Source organism: Oncorhynchus kisutch, linkage group LG24, assembly GCF_002021735.2.
Source record: "Oncorhynchus kisutch isolate 150728-3 linkage group LG24, Okis_V2, whole genome shotgun sequence".
Classification (NCBI taxonomy): domain Eukaryota; kingdom Metazoa; phylum Chordata; class Actinopteri; order Salmoniformes; family Salmonidae; genus Oncorhynchus; species Oncorhynchus kisutch.
Window position 1 is genome coordinate 30,590,971 of NC_034197.2, and position 14,031 is coordinate 30,605,001.

Here is a 14,031-nt window from a genome sequence, read left to right on the forward strand (position 1 = left end):
TTTGATTAACCACATGGTTTTGAGATGAAGACTATTTAAAATTAAACTGTTTCACGAAAATGTGCATATGAAAACCTTAACTGGCACGCAGGTCGGTAGAAATGGTAAGATAAATTGGCATCCAACATGAGAAAGGTTGCCTTCTCCTCTCCTCTCCTTTTACCGGAAACTTCAGAAGAGTAATGGCAGAATCTGTGAAAGCCAGCAGGAGTGGGAGGAGAATAGTTGGGTCAGGTTAAGGGGGGGGGGGGGGGGGGGGTTAGATCTCTGTTTAAGCATCAGACAAACTCAATGTGTATAGTTGATTTTATTAAAACACATAGAGTGTGTCTATATATATATATGGAAAAATACATGTTTAAAAATGTTGACCAATTGATTGGTCGAAAAAACAGATGACTTTTGGTTGACCAAGATTTTGGGGGGGCTAGCCCAAATAAACAAGCTGTCGGGGACAGCCCAATTAAGTATAACTATAAGAATTCTAAGTTGTGTCAAATAAATTATTTCCAGTTTAGGGCTCCAGATATGCATTTGCCATGGCCATGGATAAATATAGATTTTCTGTTAAATGGCGCCCCCTTGTGTTCATATTCAGTAATACCGTATATCCCGGTACGGTACTGTCATGACGTTGGCCTCTTTGGGTATAACAAGCCCCATCCCCCTCTCCCTGCCTCCCCCTTTCCTCCTTCAACTAGGTTGCTGTGGACAGAGAGACATCATAAATTCCTGAGGATCTCCTCATGGACAAACAGTATATAGAGAGGGTACATTTTCATAGAGGACAAAGGAAATCCTTCCACCTCACAGAACTTGAGGTACGAACAAATTTCATGTTCCGGAGAAAGTATAAAAGATCGGTGAAGAATCCAGCTACGAACTGGTCCGTTTGTCACAACTTGGGGAAGCTCATGGGAGACGGTGTGGCAACATTATCATAACACTGTTTATATAATAGCCTCAGATATGAGGTTTACATCTAATTGTTGTATAAGATGAATGAGTGAGTATGATACTGTTTGTATAATTGTGTAATATGATTTTGGACTGTTTAATGAAGAAAAATACAATTCCCTTTTGATTTGAACTAAATCAGAGGACCGCCCCTGAGCCCAGTGAGGGTCAGGCCTCCTGGGACAGATCTTTTTTGGCTCTTCCGAATAAAACCCCCACTCGGGTTTTCGAACAAGCAGACCGAGCTTACCTCAATTACGAGATGGCTAAAGGTTGCAGACCATGTTTTTCTCCATTAGAGGAGGAGACAAAGGTTGTAGACCATTGCTGAATCTTTTAACCATACCACGTGATTTAACTCTTAGACTATCGATATCGACAGAATAAGAACAAGTCTTTGATATTAATTACTAGTCTGCAGCTAGGAATTCGGTATCATTAAACGCGAAGAAAGACAACCGCCGAAACATCCATTCTGTAACGAAACTAATGAATGTCACTCTGAACTATCCCCTCCAACCGAGAGAGAGGGGGAGAGAGACGGACAATTCTACAAAAGAAACAAACTTTTCACCAGCGATCAAGACGACTCACTGAGCGTAAATATATATATATATTGATTGCAATTGTTCCCGAATGAGTGAGCGTTCATGTGTAAAGGATTAGCATTTCAATTGTTATAATTATCACTCTGTAGTGACTTCTTAGTCGACCCCCACTTCCCCTTTTGTCTAACAAGCCGCCATGCCGGTTTAGCCCACTATGGCACATTCCCCTATCATTACATTTACCTTGTTTGTTTGTTTATGCATTTCTGTGAATTACTTAGTTAGTAATAAATAAATAATTTAAGACAATTGATGTATGGATGACTGGGTTCGTGCAGATAACCAACACTTTACGATGTTTGGAATGAGACAAACATGAGGTAAAGTAAATAATTAATTAATTCGAAGACTAATTGATCAGATAAAATATCTGAAAAGTTATTTTAGGAAATGATAACTTTGTAATCTGAATATTTTTCCTTGGTGCCCCGACTTCCTAGTAATTACGGTTACATGATTAATCAGTCTAATCGTGTAATAACTAATTACAGAGAATCTTTGATAAAAAACTATCAGTCTTCAGTTAATGATAGTAAAGACTACAGTACAGAAAAGGTATGACAAATGAAATACTGGATACCACCCAACCCTAATCTGGGTTATCAATTAAAGCCAGGGTGCCATAAAACATGCCCTCACTCCATAGTTACACAGATACACACATCTCTTACACATAAATGTGTCAATTACGATCTCACACTACAATACGCACAAAAATGCAAACATGAAAGTCTATATAAAAGAGAGCAGCAAACAAGAGAAAACTATCTAGTCCAGATGGAGGAGCTATCCAGGCCCCCCTGGCGCTGATAATAACAGTAAACAGTAAACAATATGGTGGGTCGTGACCGCTCTTTCCTGTGGATTTCTGAACATAACGCGACAAACAAACGGAGGTATTTTGGGTATAAAAATAATCTTTACGGAACAAAAGGAACATTTGTTGTGTAACTGGGAGTCTCATGAGTGAAAACATCTGAAGATCATCAAAGGTAAACGATTAATTTGATTGCTTTTCTGATTTTCGTGACCTAGATACTTAATGCTTAGTGTACATAATGTTATGTTATGCTATCGATGAACTTACACAAACGCTTGGATTGCTGTGTTTTGCAATGTTGCACTTGTGATTTCATGAATGTGAATATTTTTTTGTAATATTATTTGACTGTGGCGCTATGCTATTCAGCGGTTGCTGACGAAAATGATCCCGCTAACGGGATGGGTAGCGTCAAGAAGTTAACGAGTCTGAAGAGCCCGATGTGAATGATATACTGCTTACCGAGAACAGGCCCAGATCCCCATCATTTGTGTGAAGAGAAGGCAGAGTAAAAAGGGGCCAGAGGGCGGGCAGCCTTCTGAGAATTCGTAAGCGATCGAATAAACCCCCACTTCCTTCCATTCTGCTAGCAAACGTGCAATCTTTGGAAAATAAAAACGATGACCTAAGCGGAAGATTAAACTACCAACGGGACAATCAAAACTGTAACATCTTATGCTTCACGGAGTAGTGGCTGAACGATGACATTATCAACATACAGCTGGCAGGTTATACGCTGTACCGGCAGGATAGAACAGCGGCATCTGGTAAGACAAGGGGCAGCAGACTACGTATTTTTTGTAAATAACTGCCGGTGCACGATATCTAAGGAAGTCTCAAGGTTTTGCTCACCTGAGGTAGAGTATCTCATGATAAGCTGTAGACCACACTATCTTTCATCTGTATTTTTCATAGTTGTCTACATACCACCACAGACTGACGCTGGTACTAGGATAGCACTGAATTAGCTGTATTCTGGCATAAGCAAACAGGAAAAGGCTCACCCTGAAGCGGCGCTCCTAGAAGCTGGGGACTTTAATGCAGGGAAACTTAAATCCGTCTTACCAAATTTCTATCAGCATGTTAAATGTGCAACCAGAGGGAAAAAACTCTGGACCACCTTTACTCCACACACAGAGCTGCATACAAAGCTCTCCCGCCACCCTCCATTTGGCAAATCTGACCATAATTCTATCCTCTTGATTCTTGCTTACAAGAAAGAATTAAAGCAGGAAGCACCAGTGACTCGAACAATAAAAAAGTGGTCAGATGAAGCAGATGCTAAACTACAGGACTGTTTTGCTAGCACAGACTGGAATATGTTCAGGGATTCCTCCGATGGCATTGAGGAGTACACCACATCAGTCATTGGCTTCATCAATAAGTGCATAGGTGATGTCGTCACCACAGTGACCGTGTGTACATACCCCAACCAGAAGCCATGGATTACATGCAACGTCTGCACTGAGCTAAAGGCTATAGCTGCCGCTTTCAAGGAGGGAGACTGTAACCCGGAAGCTTATAAAAAATCCCGCTATGCCCTCCGACCAACCATCAAACAGGCAAAGATTCAATACAAGACAAAGATAGAATCATACCACATCGGCTGCCCAGTGACACGAGCCTACCAGACGAGCTAAACTACTTCTATGCTCGCTTCGAGGCAAATGACACTGAAACATGCATGAGAGCACCAGCTGTTCTGGAAGACTGTGTGATCACGCTCTCTGCAGCCGATGTGAGTAAGACCTTTAAACAGGTCAACATTCACAAGGCCGCAGGGCCAGATGGATTACCAGGACATGTACTGCGAGCATGCGCTGACCAACACGTAAGTGTCTTCACTGACATTTTCAACCTCTGCCTGTCCGAGTCTGTAATACCAACATGTTTAAAGCAGACCACTATAGTACCTGTGCCCATGAACACTAAAGTAACCTGCCTAAATTACTACCGACCGGTAGCACTCCCATTGGTAGCCATGAAGTGCTTTGAAAGGCTGGTCATGGCTCACATCAACACCATTATCCCAGAAACCCCAGACCCATCCAATTTGCAATCCGCCCTAACAGATCCACAGATGATGCAATCTCCATTGCACTCCACACTGCCCTTTCCCACCTGGACAAAAGGAACACCTATGTGAAAATGCTATTCATTGACTACAGCTCAGCGTTCAACACCATAGTACCCTCAAAGCTCATCAATAAGCTAAGGACCCTGGGACTAAACACCTCCCTCTGCAACTGGATCCTGGACCTCCTGACGGGCTGCTCCCAGGTGGTAAGGGTAGGTATCAACACATCCGCCACACTGATCCTCAACACAGGGGCCCCTCAGGGGTGCGTGCTCAGTTCCCTCCTGTACTGCCTGTTCACTCATGACTGCACGGCCAGGCACGACTCCAACACCATCATTAAGTTTGCCGATGACACAACAGTGGTAGGACTGATCACGGACAACGACGAGACGAGATCAGAGACCTGGCCTTGTGGTGCCAGAACAACAACCTCTCCCTCAACGTGATCAAGACAAAGGAGATGATTGTGGACTACATTAAAAAGAGGACCGAGCATGCCCCCATTCTCATCGACGGGGCTGCAGTGGAGCAGGTTGAGAGCTTCAAGTTCCTTAGCGTCCACATCACCAACAAACTAACATGGTCCAAGCACACCAAGACAGTCATGAAGAGGGCATGACAAAACCTATTCCCCCTCAGGAGACTGAAAAGATTTGGCATGGGTCCTCAGATCCTCAAAAGGTTCTACAACTGCACCATCCTGGTTGCATCACTGCCTGGTATGGCAACTGCTCGGCCTCCGACCACAAGGCACTACAGAGGGTAGTGCAAACGACCAAGTACATCACTGGGGCCAAGCTTCCTGCCATCCAGGACCTCTATACCAGGCGGTGCCAGAGGAAGGCCCCAAAAATGGTCAAAGACTCCAGCCACCCTAGTCATAGTAGACTGTTCTCTCTGCTACCGCACGGCAAGCAGTACCGGAGCTCCAAGTCTAGGTCCAATAGGCTTCTAAACAGCTTCTACCCCCAAGCCATAAGACTACTGAACATCTTATCAAATGGCTACCCAGACTATTTGCATTTCCACCCCCCCACCCCCCTCTTTTACACCGCTGCTACTCTCTGTTGTTATCATCTATGCATTGTCACTTTAATAACTACCTACATGTACATATTCCCTCAATAAGCCGGTGCCCCCGCACATTGACTCTGTACCGGTACCCCCCTGTATATAGTCTTGCTATTGTTATTTTACTGCTACTCTTTAATTACTAGTTATTTTATTTCTTATTATTTTTTTAACTGCATTGTCAGTATGGGCTCATAAGTAAGCATTTCACTATAAGGTTGTTTAACTATAATACCTGTTCGGCACATGTGACTAATACGATTTGATTTGATAACCTGACATTACCCAAACTACCCACAGGAGGACGAATAATTCAATATTTAATTAATCAAAGTAGTATTGTATGTGAAAAAATAATGTTAAAATATATCACATTGCACATTTAGTAATGACAGAATGTATTTTAAACTTCACACAATGTAAAACTTTGTGAAGAAATATATATAGATAAAAATACATAGATAGGAGTGGGAAAAGAGATGCGTGTGCATTGATAAGCACACCAAAGATGGCATTAACGATAAGTAATAAAATAAAGATGGCATTAACGATAAGTAATAAAATAAAGATGGCATTAACAATAAGTAATAAAATAAAGATGGCATTAACGATAAGTAATAAAATAAAGATGGCATTAACGATAAGTAATAAAATAAAGATGGCATTAACAATAAGTAATCAAATAAAGATGGCATTAACGATAAGTAATAAAATAAAGATGGCATTAACGATAAGTAATCAAATAAAGATGGCATTAACAATAAGTAATAAAATAAAGATGGCATTAACGATAAGTAATAAAATAAAGATGGCATTAACGATAAGTAATAAAATAAAGATGGCATTAACGATAAGTAATAAAATAAAGATGGCATTAACGATAAGTAATAAAATAAAGATGGCATTAACGCTAAGTAATCAAATAAAGATGGCATTAACGATAAGTAATAAAATAAAGATGGCATTAACGATAAGTAATCAAATAAAGATGGCATTAACGATAAGTAATAAAATAAAGATGGCATTAATGATAAGTAATAAAATAAAGATGGCATTAACAATAAGTAATAAAATAAAGATGGCATTAACGATAAGTAATAAAATAAAGATGGCATTAACGATAAGTAATAAAATAAAGATGGCATTAACGATAAGTAATAAAATAAAGATGGCATTAACGATAAGTAATAAAATAAAGATGGCATTAACAATAAGTAATAAAATAAAGATGGCATTAACGATAAGTAATAAAATAAAGATGGCATCAACGATAAGTAATAAAATAAAGATGGCATTAATGATAAGTAATAAAATAAAGATGGCATTAACAATAAGTAATAAAATAAAGATGGCATTAACAATAAGTAATAAAATAAAGATGGCATTAATGATAAGTAATAAAATAAAGATGGCATTAACGATAAGTAATAAAATAAAGATGGCATTAACGCTAAGTAATAAAATAAAGATGGCATTAACGATAAGTAATAAAATAAAGATGGCATTAACGCTAAGTAATAAAATAAAGATGGCATTAACGATAAGTAATAAAATAAAGATGGCATTAACAATAAGAAATAAAATAAAGATGGCATTAACGATAAGTAATAAAATAAAGATAGCATTAACGATAAGTAATAAGACGGCCCTTCTAAAAGCCTCTTTCACACCATAGCCAGGCGGCAGGGTAGCCTAGTGGTTAGAGCGTTGGACTAGTAACCTTTCGGTTACTAGGTTCAAATCCCTGAGCTGACAAGGTACAAATCTGTCGTTCTGCCCCTGAACAAGGCAGTTAACCCACTGTTCCTAGGCTGTCATTGAAAATAAGAATTTGTGCTTAACTGACTTGCCTAGTAAAATAAAGGTAAAAAGAAAAAAGAAAACATTTGCAATATAACTTTTTTTTTTTCATTTTGATTTCGGTAAAATGAAAATGTGGCACTGACTCGACCATGGATTTATGTTTCAGCATCGTCTTAATGAAGAGTTTGGTGTAAACTAGCTATGTTCGACATGCACGCACAGTTACAAGCCTGCTAGAGTTAGCAGCAGGTGGACGAGCAATATCCACCTTCGTAGTACTGATGAAGCTTGAGTACTGGTGAACCTTTTAACTGAAGCTAGTTAGCTTTAGAAAACCCTGAGTAGATCTAGCTTGCTTCATAAGATACCCCTCGGGTAAGCTATTACATAAGCTAAATAGCTAACCCATCACCACACAACAAAAACTTGTATTCTACTAAAGCCCACTAGCTACAGAAGAGATTGGTTGGTCATGTCCTGCCAGCCAGTCTCTTTAAAAGAGAAAGACAGATAAGGATAACTCACTAGTCACTGCTATAGAGGAGTGGAGGGAATGAAAACACACAGGCATGTACAGGACTCCCTGAAAAACAGTGGCAAGTGTTACTGAATGGACTATCCTGGCTAAATAAATACAATGAAATCAAATGAATGACGCAGCTCACATGGAGCTCAGTCGTAAACACAGAGATAGAGGGGTAAACTATATAGACACAGAGAAAGAAGACAAATAAATATATAAATAAATGCGAGGAGGCACTTACCTGCAGCCTGTTACAGTCCAGCAGCCTGATATCCTAGCTCCTGTATTCAAAGTATTCATGATGAAACGAGATGATAGGCGAAGAAGGGTTTGTCTATGGGATGTTAACTAGTGTTTCAGTTCTTGTTATTGTCAGTGAGGTTGACATCAGCTACTGATACACAAGTGCACAGGAGGCACTTAGTCCTACTGCCCCTCTGGCTAGGCAAGTCCACAACAGAGAGAACGGGAGAGCAAGAAAGAAAGGAAAGAGAGAAAGATAGAGACAGTTTGGGGAGAAACGAAACTATGCTTCAAACATCTGTTTTGCTTTCTATTCACTCCGAGCGGCAGAGAGAGGACATTGTAGATAAAGAGCGCAATAGGAAAGAATCTGCAGCATAGCCTGCTTTCCCTCTCCTTCTCTCTCTATCACTCCCCCTCCCCTCCCCTGTGCTCCGCAACCAGCCATGCAGCCAACAAACGTAAGAGGATAACCTGTCCTCCAGATTATGTTCATTAGGTTGTATTAATAGCAGCAGGTTAGAGAGAGTCCTCCCCTCTGCAGTTGTATTCACACCAACACACACACACACGCCACTCGCCTCGCCAGCCAACCAACTAGTAATCTGTTTCTGACAGTCATTGTCACAACACTTCACTAGAAGAGACAGAGAAAATGAAACAACAGAGAAAGAGAGAGAGAGAGAGAGAGAGAGAGAGAGAGAGAGAGAGAGAGAGAGAGAGAGAGAGAGAGAGAGCCTCTAAATGCCCCCTCAATGTTTGAGTTGTACTTCAAGTCAACAACAAACAAACGGAGGAGTGTTTGCAAGAGAAAAAAGGAGGGAAAGACAGAGGAGGGGCAATAATATTCCCTAGTGGGCAGTCACTGTGTCTCTACGTGCCTGACACCCGAGTCTAGGGACAGCAGCATGACAGCGTGCACACACATGCGCACACCCACTGATGGCTTTTTCATGTTCCGTATAGATAGAACAGAGGCTTCTGGTAAGAGAAGGGGAGGTGTTTCTTCAACAAAAATTCCTGGTATACCAAAGTTGAAAATATCTTGTGCTCCTGTTCACCCGACTTGCTAAAATACTGACCCCACTATACACAGAGGAAATTATTGTGTGTTAATATTACAACTGGGTACGTATTGCACAAGCATAACACCAAGGCGGCACTCAGCGAACTGTACAAGATCATTAGCCAGCAAGAGTCCTCTCACCCGGAAGCAGTCTTTATTGTCGTGGGTGATTTTAACCAAGCATGTTTAAAACATTATATATATCACCAAGATGTATCCTGCCCCACAAGAGGAAACGATGTGCTGGGCCATGTATAAACAAACATCCACGATGCATACAAAGCCTTCCCCCGCCCACACTTCAGCCAATCAGATCATGTCTCTGTTCCTACTCCCCAACTACAAGCAGCAACTCAAAAGGGAGCCACTGACACAGAGAATAGTGAGGCACTGGACAGAGGAGGCAGACTCATTGCTGCAAGACTTTTTTGAGAATACTGATTGGAATATGTTCAAAGATTCATCCATCCAGGTCTCATCCATCAACATTGAGGAATATACATCATCAGTCACAGGCGTCATTAGAAAATGTGTTGATGTTGTACCCACAATAACAATCCGGACATACCCCAACCAAAAACCCTGGATGAACGGAGATTTCCGTACAATGCTGTGAGCCCGTACTGCAGCATTCACCCTGACTCTTTGGTGCGCAACATATACAAGGCAAGCAGGTACGAGCTCCGCAAATCAATTAGGGATGCAAAAAGACAATACAGACTCAAACTTGAATTGATGTTCGACAACTCAGACTCGCAAAGCATGTGGCAAGGATTACAGACCACCACGGACTACCAAGGTACATCCAGTTGTGTGGTGCCCACCGAAGTCTCCCTCTCAGACAAGATTAAAACATTCTGTGCTCATTTCGAAAAACTCTCAAAAGAGTGAATACTCACAAAACCGCTGGCCCGGTTGGCATACCTGGTCGCGTCCTCAGAGTGAGTGCTGGACCCACTCCAATTTGCCTACAGCTCCAACAGATCCACGGAAGATGCCATCGCTATTCACACAGACATAACACATTGGGACAACAGGAACACCTATGTAAGAATGTTGTTCATTGACTACAGTTTAGCATTCAACACTATTGTTCCCTCCATGCTCAACACCAAGCTCAGAGACTTGGGTCTGAACACCACCTTCTGCAACTGGATCCTGGACTTCCTGATGGGCAGACCACAGGCTGTGAGGATTTGGTAACACCACCTCCTCCTCCACACTGTCTTTTAACACAGGGCCCCCAGTGGTGTGTCCTCAGCCCTCTGTTGTACTCCCTGTTCACTCACGACTGCGTGGCTTTGCATGACACCAACTCCTTCATCAAGTTTGCTAATGACACCATGGATGTAGGCCTGATATCCAACAATATGAGTCAGCCTATAGGGAGGAGATAAGTGAACTGACATTGTGGTGCCAGGACAACAACCTCTCCGTCAACATCAGCAAAACAAAAGAGTTGATTGTTCACTTCAGGAAGAAGAGTAGGGAACATGCCCTGATCCACATCAACGGGACTGCCGTAGAGAGAGTTAGCAGTTTTAATTTCCTCGGTGTCCACATTCTCGAGGACTTGACATGGACCAACAACTCCACCACTCTTGTCAAGAGGGCGCTGAAGAAATCTGGCATGCTACTCCGGGTCATCTCCAAATACTACAACAGACCATACTGACTGTTTGCATCATGGCCTGGTACAGGAATTGCTCTGTCCACGACCACACGGTTCTCCAGCGGGTGGGGAAGACGGCCTAGTACATCACTGGGACCGTGGCCCTCCAACGGGTAGGGAAGACGGCCTAGTACATCACTGGGACCATGCTCCCACCAATCTAAGACATCTATTTGAAACAGTGCCAGCGTGAGGCTCGGATTAATTCCTTCAATTTTCCACTCTTCACTTCGGCATGAACAGGAACGATTCACGCTACAAAAACAATTGGCAAACGAGACTGTCTTACGTTACACCAACTAAACTGTCCCATAGCGGTAGAGCGTACTCACCCCCTGGACATTGTGTGCTGAAGCTTGTACTTATTCTCATATGTTTCCTAATCAGCAACAATTACTGTAGTTATTCTTCAATTTGCTAGCGCAATGAGTAAATGGCTGAGAAAGCGACCAAGTCCATATTATGGCGAGAAAAGCTCAAACAAGCAAAGAGAAACGACAGTCCATCATTACTTTAAGTCATGAAGGTCAGTCAATGCTAGGGCTAGGCGGTATACCGTATTTTACTATGTACCGGTATTGATGCACGGACCGGTTTGGGTTTTTACTTCACCTTTATTAACGCAATTTGAATGTTTGGTTTGTTAAATGTGATACACCGTGTGTAATGTCCATTTTTACAGTTTACTCTGCTAATTGAGTTATCCCCCTACGCTCTCTCCCTCTCCATGATGCTTTCCACACAGACCTAGTCCCGCTCAAGGAGCGCATTTGTTGTTGCTTAACCACGAGACACTTTCGTTCAGTCTGCATGGTCAATGCAGCACATGCAACAATGTTGATGACAACAATGTTGTTTCCAATTTGAATTAGTTTGTGTTTCTTACATCTGCAAACAGCTAATTTGTATTTTCTTAGCAAGTTAAGCTAAATCGTGTTAGCCACTAATGCTAATCGCTAGAAAGCTAACTAACTAATAAAAGCTCAGAGCAAATCAGGACTTCATGGTTGAATTGCTGCAAAGAAACCACTACTAAAGAACACCAATAATAATAAGAGACTTGATTGGGCCAAGAAATACAAGCAATGGACATTAGACTGGTGGAAATCTGTCTTTTGGTCTGATGAGTCCAAATTTGAGATTTTTGGTTCCAACCACTGTGTCTTTGTGAGACGCAGAGTAGGTGAATGGATGATCTCTGCATGTGTGGTTCCCACCGTGAAGCATGGAGGAGGAGTTGTGATGGTGCTTTGCTGGTGACACTGTCTGTGATTTATTTAAAATTCAAGGCACACTTAACCAGCATGGCTACCAAAGCATTCTGCAGAGATATGCCATCCCATCTGGTTTGCTTTTAGTGGGACTATAATTTGTTTTCAACAGGACAATAACCCAACACACCTCCAGGCTGTGTAAGGGCTATTTGACCAAGGAGGAGGGTGATGGAGTGCTGCATCAGATGACCTGGCCTCCACAATCACCTGACCTCAACCCAATTGAGATGGTTTGGGATGAGTTGGACTGCAGAGTGAAGGAAAAGTAGCCAACAAGTGCTCAGCATATGTGGGAACTCCGTCAAGACTGTTGGAAAAGCATTCCTCGTGAAGCTGGTTGAGAGAATGCCAAGAGTGTGCAAAGCTGTCATCAAGGCAAAGGGTGGCTGCTTTGAAAATGTGGTTACTACATGATTCCATACAGTGGGGAGTACAAGATTTGATACACTGCTGATTTCGCAGGTTTTCCTACTTACAAAGCATGTAGAGGTCTGTAATTTTTATTATAGGTACATTTCAACTGCGAGAGACGGAATCTAAAACAAAAATCCAGGAAATCACATTGTATGATTTTTACGTAATTAATTTGCGTTTTATTATTTCTGATACATCAGAAAAGCAGAACTTAATATTTGGTACAGAAACCTTTGTTTGCAATTACAGAGATCATACATTTCCTGTAGTTCTTGACCATGTTTGCACACACTGCAGCAGGGATTTTGGCCCACTCCTCCATACAGACCTTCTCCAGATCCTTCAGGTTTCGGGGCTGTCGCTGGGCAATACGGACTTTCAGCTCCCTCCAAAGATTTTCTATTGGGTTCAGGTCTGGAGACTGGCCAGGCCACTCCAGGACCTTGAGATGCTTCTTACGGAGGCACTCCTTAGTTGCCCTGGCTGTGTGTTTCTGGTGGTTGTCATGCTGGAAGACCCAGCCACGACCCATCTTCAATGCTTTTACTGAGGGAAGGAGGTTGTTGGCCAAACTCTCATGATACATGACCCCATCCATCCTCCCCTCAATACGGTGCAGTCGTTCTGTCCCCTTTGCAGAAAAGCATCCCCAAAGAATTATGTTTCCACCTCCATGCTTCACGGTTGGGATGGTGTCCTTGGGGTTGTACTCATCCTTCTTCTTCCTCCAAACACGGCGAGTGGAGTTTGGACCAAAAAGCTATATTTTTGTCTCGTCAGACCACATGACCTTCTCCCATTCCTCCTCTGGATCATCCAGATGGTCATTGGCAAACTTCAGACGGGCCTGGACATGGGCTGGCTTGAGCAGGGGGACCTTGCGTGCGCTGCAGGAAATTAATCAATGACAGCATAGTGTGTTACTAATGGTTTTCTTTGAGACTGTGGTCCCAGCTCTCTTCAGGTCATTGACCAGGTCCTGCCGTGTAGTTCTGGGCTGATCCCTCACCTTCCGCATGATCATTGATGCCCCACGAGGTGAGATCTTGCATGGAGCCCCAGAACGAGGGTGATTGACCGTCATCTTGAACTTCTTCCATATTCGAACAATTGCGCCAACAGTTGTTGCCTTCTCACCAAGCTGCTTGCCTATTGTCCTGTAGCCCATCCCAGCCTTGTGCAGGTCTACAATTGTATCCCTGATGTCCTTACACAGCTCTCTGGTCTTGGCCATTGTGGAGAGGTTGGAGTCTGTTTGATTGAGTGTGTGGACAGGTGTCTTTTATACAGGTAACGAGTTTAAACAGGTGCAGTTAATACAGGTAATGAGTGGAGAACAGGAGGGCTTCTTAAAGAAAAACTAACAGGTCTGTGAGAGCCGGAATTCTTACTGGTTGGTAGGTGATCAAATACTTATGTCATGCAATAAAATGCAAATTGATTTCTTAAAAATCATACAATGTGATTTTCTGGATTTTTGTTTTAGATTCCGTCTCTCAC

The 14,031-nt window shown here is 42.2% G+C and overlaps 1 protein-coding gene across 3 annotated transcripts in view; it reads right to left on the reverse strand.

Annotated features, from left to right (window-relative positions):
- Positions 1-14,031, reverse strand: part of uckl1b (uridine-cytidine kinase 1-like 1b) — a 57,839-nt gene that overhangs the window by 34,091 nt on the left and 9,717 nt on the right. The window contains exon 1 of one of the 3 annotated variants that reach the window (XM_031803508.1): positions 8,104-8,755. The exons of 1 other annotated variant lie outside the window; for it this stretch is intronic. In XM_031803508.1, coding sequence (XP_031659368.1) covers positions 8,104-8,162 — 59 coding nt within the window. In that variant the 5' untranslated portion in view covers positions 8,163-8,755. Of the gene's footprint in view, positions 1-8,103; positions 8,756-14,031 lie in introns of those variants that run through there. One more of the 3 variants, XM_031803510.1, reaches the window with a different exon arrangement.